At 46.3% G+C, this 8,799-nt stretch overlaps 1 protein-coding gene across 1 annotated transcript in view; it reads right to left on the minus strand.

The window, feature by feature from the left end:
* Nucleotides 1-2,446: 2,446 nt before the first annotated feature.
* The window catches only part of BLCAP (bladder cancer associated protein), a 16,297-nt gene continuing 9,944 nt past the window's right edge, over nt 2,447-8,799 (minus strand). Inside the window, exon 2 of the mRNA XM_019509808.1 lies at nt 2,447-4,190. Coding sequence (XP_019365353.1) covers nt 3,809-4,072 — 264 coding nt within the window. The 5' untranslated portion in view covers nt 4,073-4,190 and the 3' untranslated portion in view covers nt 2,447-3,808. The remainder of the gene's footprint in view (nt 4,191-8,799) is intronic.

Here is an 8,799-nt window from a genome sequence, read left to right on the forward strand (position 1 = left end):
GAAATTTGGGAAACACTACTGTATTGCAAGGGCTCTAAACTGGGGGGGCCCTTGTTAGCAGTTTCAAAATATGTGACAGGCTGCCACAAAAAAGAGGGAGAACTGTTTGCCCTTGCCACACAGGGCAGAACACAAAGCAGTGGTTTTAAATTGCACCAAAGCTGCTCTAGATTAGATCTCAGGGGGCACATCTACATGTTCGTTAATGCACCGTAATTATGGCACACTTATTTAGTACCTGTAATAAGTTACTAACTTAATGTGCTGTAATTGGTGTTACTGCACATTAGTGCATATAAGTGCTTTTTGTGCATGCTGGACTAATCTGCTGCGCATTAGCACACTTTGCGTGATGCACTAACACGCAGTAGAATTAGTCCGATGGGAATTGTTTCTCATGTTGATGCACCCAGGGAAAACTCTCTTGCTGTTAGAACAGCGAGGCAGTGGACTAGACTACCCAGGGGAGTTGTAGACTTTGTCACTGGAGGTTTTCAAGGGGAGACTGGATAAGCATTTGACGGGGATGGATTTGAACTGTATTCTTGTATTTGTGCAGGGGACTTGACTGGAGGCCCCTTGAGGTCCCATCCAATTCTGATTTTAAAGCAGACCTAGACTACGTCTTGTCTATATCATGGCTGACCTTTAGATGTGTAATGCATCCTGAGAAGGGAGGCAAGCAGCCTTAATGGAGTGCAAGTATAGTATCTTAGATCAGGCTGTTCCTGTAGCTGCTGAGCAGTGAGCACACTGAGCAGTTAAGACTACGCTGACTTCAATGAAGCCGTCTCCTAGCCCTGAGGCTCTGCACAAACGATGAGACAAATACCCAAACCAGACAGGTGAAAGCTGCTTTTTGACATCTATTCAGGACCATGCAAGGCTGTTTCTTGCACTTTATAAAGCTCGTGCACTGCCACTTCTTGCCAAGTTGGACTTGCGCGAGTTGAGGCAACAAAGAAAACTGGATTCAGTTTCAGCGGATCCCAACTGTGGTGGAAGCAGTGACCTCTTGACCAGCTAGACACCAGCTAGTAAAGGAACTCCATATAGAATATCATCCTAGCAGAGCCTGGCAATGAGGACAGAGTATTTGCATGCAGCCCAGGTGAGGGTGGCAGTGTTCTCTTACTTCTGAGTAAGTGACTTCTGGAACTGCGGTGAGGCAGGTAAGGCAAGCAACAGGTGCTCTGAAATTTGGATGCTGCAATTATACTGCAGCCTGAGAATGTGGTGCTAGGATCAGGTGCCAGAGTGCTGGTGCCCTCTGCTCACAGGACAAAGGTTTAGCAAACTCCTCTATGCTACCCTGCCAATGTGCTTTGACTGAGGGGCCGTCCTCTGGGTGAGGACAAAGGTACTAGCCCCTGCCTCACTGGTAGAGGCTGTCAGGCATTCCAAATGAAGACGAGTTAGTGAAGAACATGGGAGGCTCTCCAGACTCATTTCACACAGGTCACTAAGTAATGAGGCTGTGGCTCTGAACCAGCCTCTATGTAATCCCTGAACTTTGAGTTCCTGTCTCCTTTATATCCCTTTGCTGTGTATTTAACTATGAGCTGCTCCCTTGTCTGCCACTGCTACAAACCAGAGACGAGCTGCATTACAAGCAACTTTCCTTAGCTATGTAAGGTCTCGCTCTTGCTCTTATGAGTTGCAAATCATTGGGCAAGTATTCTGATGCACATTAACTGCTTAACAAAAAAAAGCGGGCAGAGGAGTCTGGCTGTTTTAGCAAACAATTTCAAAATGCAAGAGGCAAAATATGTTGTACTTGGTACAATGAAGGCACTATCCTAGCTTTCTACTTTAGAGTCCAAGGCTGCATCCTCAAAGAGCTCACCTGGAACAACAGTGCTGAGACAAACCTCATACACCTTTTCTCAAACAGCTCTGATGGCATGTCTGCATTAAGCTGCACCCAGGGATGAACTCAGTCTCATTTCTGTCAAATGACAGCTGCACAGCAAAGCAGGGGGAATGGATTCAGGCATTCCCTCCTTCTCAGTGACCCCTATGTGAAAACATATGCAACTGCTGGAGATACTACAGCTTCTTCCACTGGTGCTATTGAAACACAGGTCTCATTTCTGCCAGTGTACTGGAGTCCTTAGTTTTAGACTTCCAGCTGCAAGGGTAGGTGGCTGTGAGTTTCATCTTGCCACTTGGACCAGGCCTCAGGGCCACATTTAAAAATCAGAAGTAGGTTTTACAATCTGTGTCCAAGTCCCTTTTAACTGAATGGGAAGAAGGGTCAGTGTCAGGCACTCCGTGTTCCAGAACAAGCAAACATTGCAAGCAAATGTGGCATTGGTGCAGACTCCAGTATTTTTGTAGGCCTGCTTTGGCTTGTCCTCAGAAAAGGATGTGGAGGAACAGAAAGTTACTCGGCCAGATGCCTTAGTCCAGGTGCAGTGGATGCATTACAACTGGCACAAGTCCATAGACCAAAGTTTATAAAGCTTTATTAAACATCTTGAACAGCTGTGCAATGAACAAACCAAATGCTCTGGAAGTTGTACAATTTGATTTTCTACTTCCTAGGGAAATAGCAGCAGCTATTCCTGCCACCCTCCATGAGAAGAAGCATGTGTGGAGATGAATGGATGGCAAACAGAACAGTCACCTGGATGCTTTAGAGCCAGTGTGTTCTTTTGTTTTTTTTGAGAACTGGTTAAACTTCTCACAAGTGATTGCCTTGTGCTGCAAGGAGGACTGTTCCCCTGGCAGCTCCAGGAATGGTGGGGGTGGGAAAGAAACCTGTGCAGCAAGTGCCACTCAGGGCACATCAAAACCTCCTGCCAAGGGAAGAGGTTGACCCAGGCACTTCCCACTAGCCATCTGTTCCTCCCTCTCCCCAGGCAGGGAACCTGGCAGCTGGCTTGCTTTTAATAATAGAAAATGCACAGTCATCCCTGGCCTGAAAACACTGTCATTTAAATGACTGTACCCATTTGCTGTTTTGAACTGCAGCACTTCACAGCATCATCCCTCCCTCCCCCCCAATGGTCTCCTAGCCTGTCAGGCTGGGAGTGCCAACTTTACATAACCCTAAACACCATAGCAGAGCATGCATTCAGATCCCAGCAATCAAAGCCACAGCAAGTCGTGGCAAGCCAGGAAGGGAGCTTGATGCCTGTGAGAAGTGCTGTAAAAGCATCATGACAACTGAGGGTTTTTAAGCTGTGACTGAGGAGCATGTAAGTAGTTCAGAAAGCACTTGGGCAGTGCAGACGCTTAGATTTGGCATGCTGAGCAGGAGGAGATGACTCAACGGCCTCTGGCTCCACAACTTTTGGCTGCATCCATCTGTTAGCTGCTGAGTTCCCTTGATCAGCAGGGCGAGAGAGCCTGATGCCCTGCAGAGAGCGAGATGGAGAGGCTCCTGTGGCTGCTTCGACAGATCTGGTGAGCTTAAAGCCCTAGGACAGACCGCCATGGCCATACACGGATAAGCAAGAGAGACACAGCAGAACTCCACCACCATGCAAGAACGAGACAGGGTGACAGCTCCTTCTTCCCCCCCACACCTCAGCTGGGAGGGCTGGTGTCCATTCCCAACAACACAGGAAGAAAAAGATAGGGCTGTTCTGCTTCTAAAAGCAGGTGGTGATGCCAGAGTTCACACAGTAAACAAGTCACAGGCAAAATGGGAGGGCTGGTCAGGAATTTACCGCTCTAGTCCACACATACATTACAGAACACAGGCTGCTTGTACTCCAGCCGCATGCCTCACAATCCCTCCTGCCCCCAACCCCCCTCTTTAAAAGCAAAACCGGAGTCGTCGGCAGGCTGAGAGACTGGTTTAAGTACCAACTATGCTGGGATCATGAGCTGATTCAGGCAGTTGGGAGCCAGTGCAGTGGTACAGGAAGCAGTTCCCCCAGCAGCTATAGCAGATGAGGAACAAGGCTGCCAGGAAGACCAAGGCACAAATTGTGCACGGCTTCCGCTCCAGGAGGAAACTCAGCAGATAGAAGCCCATGAACATTGAGTGACTGAACCACAAGGCGGGATTGAGGGGCTTGGGGATGAGGAGGACAGGCAGTAACCACTGAAGGCAGTACATAGTGTCTGGCAGTCCAGGACCCAAGGACAGAAGCAATCAGAAATGTTTCTGGAGAGTGGTCCACCAAATCTTCAGGCAGGCAGGATCCACAAGGCTGTTCTGTAACGTGAAGATAAAGCTGAGAGAGAGAGAAGGGGAACAGTCACACTCAGGTTCTGGGTATATGCCGAACAAGTTAAACACAGGTCTTTTCATACAGTCACTTTGCTCCCCAAATTCTGTACTTTGTCCATTTCAGCATGAAGCACCTGATGCTGTTCCACCTGCTGGGTATCTACAACCAATCCTATTCTACCCTGCTAGAGTCCCTGACAAACCATGAACTCGAGAGATAGGTGGATTCTCCTCTTCCTCCTTGTCGCCATCTTTTATGATTCAGTCTTAAGGCTGAAGTGAAGGCATTCACAGAAGTAGATGCATTGATACTTTCTTGGGGACTCAAACAGGAATAAGATTGCACTCTGAGTTTTCAGATACCAAATGGGGGAATGGGGCCTGGCTGCAGGTTTCAATGTTAGGATGCGAGGCTTCCCAGAGAAATGGCAAAAACATCATTATCTAGTATGCAAGACAAGAGGTAGGGCAAGTTTGCATCCCTGTCATAATGGAGGTGGACAAAGTCTCCAATTTCTGGGAAGAAGTGCAGACCATAAAGACAGGTATTCACATGTCAGCGCCCCTTGCTTCCAGAACAGCAGCAAACAGCCCCTCTCCCTTAGCACAGTATGGAAGGCTGAAGGGAAAGCTTGTTACACTGCGAAGATGCAGCAGCTTGTTTTCCTCCTGATGTGCACGCTCAGCTGAAAACATCCAGAGATTAGGAAGGCATGTAAGCAAGTGCAGTGTGCAGAGGTGATCTTGCAGCTGCTGCATGGAAAGCAACGGAAGGCAAAGAATGGTTGATGGAACCTAATTTTGCTCCCAAAGGGGAAATCACTTCTGTCAAACAGGCCCAGCTGGAAAAGCAGCTCAGCATATGGTTGATGGCATGTGACAAGTAGTAGAAAGATTGACAAGTGTGGGATGAGGGGCAAATCTCACTTTTTACCACTTGACTTCCTGCTTGGCCCTGCAATGACAGGATTCTACAAGGTTTACCTTAGTAGCACTGCTTTTTCTTTTCCCCAGGAGAGGCAAACCAGAAGCCAATTTCAGGTTCTGGGGCTGCAAAAAAAAAAGTGGAGCAAGGAGCACAAGATGGGAGTGAAGTCCAATCAATTAATTACCCACAGTGGTTTCTTGTACTACTGAATGAAAAGGCCAAAGCAGGAGAATCAGAAAAGCAGATGCCTCTTCAGTGCTTGTTCTCATTGAAACACTGGGGTGTTGAGCTGTGTCCCACTTTCTCCCCCACACACAGACGCATTAAAACAACACCCAACTGAAAATGGAGTACACACCCACCCTATACCATTCTGTGAGCAGAGAGCACGGGAAGCCAACAATAAATTCAAATCATGGAAAGCTACTCTTGAATGCTGACAGTGTGCATGCTACAGAGCCTGAAGGATTTACAATCCCAGCCTAACAAGAGTGTCAGATCAGATCAGATTGGATCCAGGGCAGTCTCAAAATGGCAGCATTTAAGCACGGGATAGCCTTGTGTGGCCTGCCCTTATAAGATGTATTGAAGCAGCACATTTTGACAAGACAGCCAATGAGGGGTGGCTGACTGGCAGACCAGAAATTACACTTCTCCCCTTAGCAGACTGGCAGCAGCTACAGCAAGTGATCTAAGTAGCTGAAGCTAAAGTACTTACCCCTGCATGACCTGTTCCATCTGAGGACCTCCAAGGACATTCCAAAGCATTTATCTTCATTTTACATATGAGGAAATGGAGAAGAGTTGAAGATGGAACTACATGCCAATGATACGCAGGTGAGACAAGCTCTAAGGCTATCTGCTGGCCCCAGCATCTCTCTGAGCAGTTGATGAGATTTACCCAAGGTCTCAGCGCTGCAATCAGGGCACCCCAACCTGGATACTCAACCTAGTATCACACTGAGATGATTTATAGGGCTGTTAAAGTGAGACCAGAGATGGTAAAAGGAAGGAAAATGAGACTCGGAGAGGCAGTCCGTGAGAAGAGCTTAGATTTAGACAGTTCTTTTCATCTCACAAGTAACTATTATTATGTACATACAGCACTGCCAAGGATAGTGGCAGCCAACAAAGGGACAGGGGAAATGTTTGAAATTGGGCCAAACCTGTTATCTGTGGGAAGATGCCACAGGTTCTGGTATCAACACTGAACAAACAGCCCCTCTGGTTGTGTTGGCTAAAGATCCTCCTCCTTTCACATGCTGAACTGCATGGTGTTCTGTCAGAAGGATGAAGGACCAAGCTAAGTCTGTCTGGATTAGATCTGTTGGGTGCCAGGAGACTGGTGGGACAAAGAACTGAGAAGACAAACCAACAAACATTCCTTGGCTGAAGCTGGATGAGGAGGTTTCCTGACTTTGGGAAGGAAGTCAAGAAACAACAGATTGCATGGCAGAGTCCAAAGAAAAATCACAAACTGCTTCCTGCCATGAGCAGTGAAGTCATAATAGAGACTGTGGTGTTGTAAGTCTTATTTAAGTACCTGGTACACTGATGAAAGCTGGAAGCACATTCCTGCCTCATGCATTACTTCTCCTGTGCTATCCATGAGAGGATCTACCTTACTAGCAGTGAAAGTGTGTCCCCCATCTGTGATCAGACAGCAGATCAATGTGCTGAAATACAAGGTATGTTGTGTTTGTCTTGCTGCAGCAGGGAGAGGAAAGGAAAAATCCTCCAGCAGACAGAGTGGGGAACTGGAGTTTGTTTTGTCAGTAAAGTTAATGAGCTTGTTTTCTGGCTTTGCAATTACTGAGACAATTGTTTTAAGCTGCAATAGTCCAGCAGGGTGAGCCAAGAAGAAAGAACTGGAATCCTGGGTTTTTATTCCAGCTTCAATGACTCACTTGTCTCTCTGGGCAAGTCTTGACCTGTGCCAGTTTCCCTGTCAGTGACACGGGCTAAACCTTGCTTGTTCTGCAGGAGTGAGGTCTATTAACCTTTAAGATCCTCAGATGAAAGGCACTGCAGAATGCGAGTGCTCCTTAATTCCTGCCAGGGGTAAGTTTTCAGAGGAACAACTTGGCCTGATAGGTCTCAGGAGAGGCAGGCAGCTAAATCCCCACCTCCCACCACATGCATGAACACACACAGAGACCCCTTTATTTTCCGTCCTGTCTAGTCAAAGATGCAGCACGACAGCAGACAGCAACACAATTGTAGCGAGTCAGTGCTCTGCAGCCCCCCCTTTAATCCCACTACACAATAGTTCTCAAATGCACAAGACAGATCTTATTGTTGTTCTGTGTAGAAACTTTCATCCAAATGCTCTGCAAACTTAAAAAAAAAAAAATCACTATGGAAATTATGGGCAAGGATCACTATGTCCACCACGGAAATGCAGTGGATCAGGACACTAGAGCTTCAGCTCCTGGCCTTTCAAGACTGTATGTAACTGCAGGAGATCACATATGGCTTTGTTGCCTCTTACACAAAGTAGCAGTTGAGGAAAGGACTTTCCATCTGGCAGCTAAGAAGACATCTAACAGGAGCGGGCACAAACCGATGAGAAATCTCCACGGGCTACAGCAGCAAAGCCATGAAGAAGAGCTAAGACCAGCAATGCAGTGAAACTCTTGAGGTGCTTTAACAAAGAAACCAAGATTTAAAAGACAGCCCTGACCTCATGAATTTGGTCTGTGCATCTGACTGAAGCATGGTTTCTCCTCCTCCACCTGGTGGATTAGTCTACCAACTGGCATGCAGCCACCCCCAGAGTGAAATGCAGCAACCAAAAGCACCAAGCACAGCTCAGCAACTTGGGACAGGGAGTGAACTGGAACTGCACCAGGGATGTAGATGTTATGTAGGGTGTTTTAAGTTAAAAGTGAGCTATGGCAAAAGTTAAAAGACCTGCCCTTAGCAATATCACAGGATTTTTCTAAATCACAAGGTTTCAGGAATTTTATTTTGGGTTTCCTCCAGAAGTCAGAACCAGTATCAGGGTGGGACACCAGGTCTCCACAGATTCCAGATTCTGGATGCAGAACTAGAATTTAAGACAACTGTGATGTTAAATGGAGGTAACTAATATAATCTTTCTTATGCCTTTAAATCCTAGTTAAGGCAAAACAACAGACGTAAGGTCTACAAACTGAAATGCTGATACCACTTCCTCCAATACTGGATGTTCCTTACATGTCTTACCCAAATGTTGACCTAGCTTAGTTTCAGAGCTGCAATGGCCTCACAACACACTATTATTTTTTTAACAACACTTTTTAGCAGAGTCTGTAGTTTGAGGCAGCATTCACTATACCCAGCTGCAAAATCAAAGCACTTTCAACAGAGATTGCTTTGACTTAAAAATTTTGCTCTTGGCCATGAGTGTTCAGATTTACACCAATTACTCCAGCTGAAAACAGCCAAAAGTGCTGAGTAGCAGGTATCTTTTTTTTCTTCCTACAACTCTTAACTACTGCCCCAACAATTAGATTTCTCAGATTCATTTCTCAGAACCCAAATGTGGAGTACAAGGTGAAAGAAAAAACTAGAACAAGGGCTGATGGTAAATATCAGTGCTGGAAGCTTTCAGTGTGAGACCGACAGACAGGCCTATAATCTGTTTTTCATAATCCAGTATTACTTGAGATTTTTTTTTTTTTTTTTTTTTTTTTTTTTTTTT

This window comes from Gavialis gangeticus, unplaced genomic scaffold, assembly GCF_001723915.1.
Source record: "Gavialis gangeticus isolate Ggan-Ray unplaced genomic scaffold, GavGan_comp1, whole genome shotgun sequence".
In the NCBI taxonomy this organism is placed as follows: Eukaryota; Metazoa; Chordata; order Crocodylia; family Gavialidae; genus Gavialis; species Gavialis gangeticus.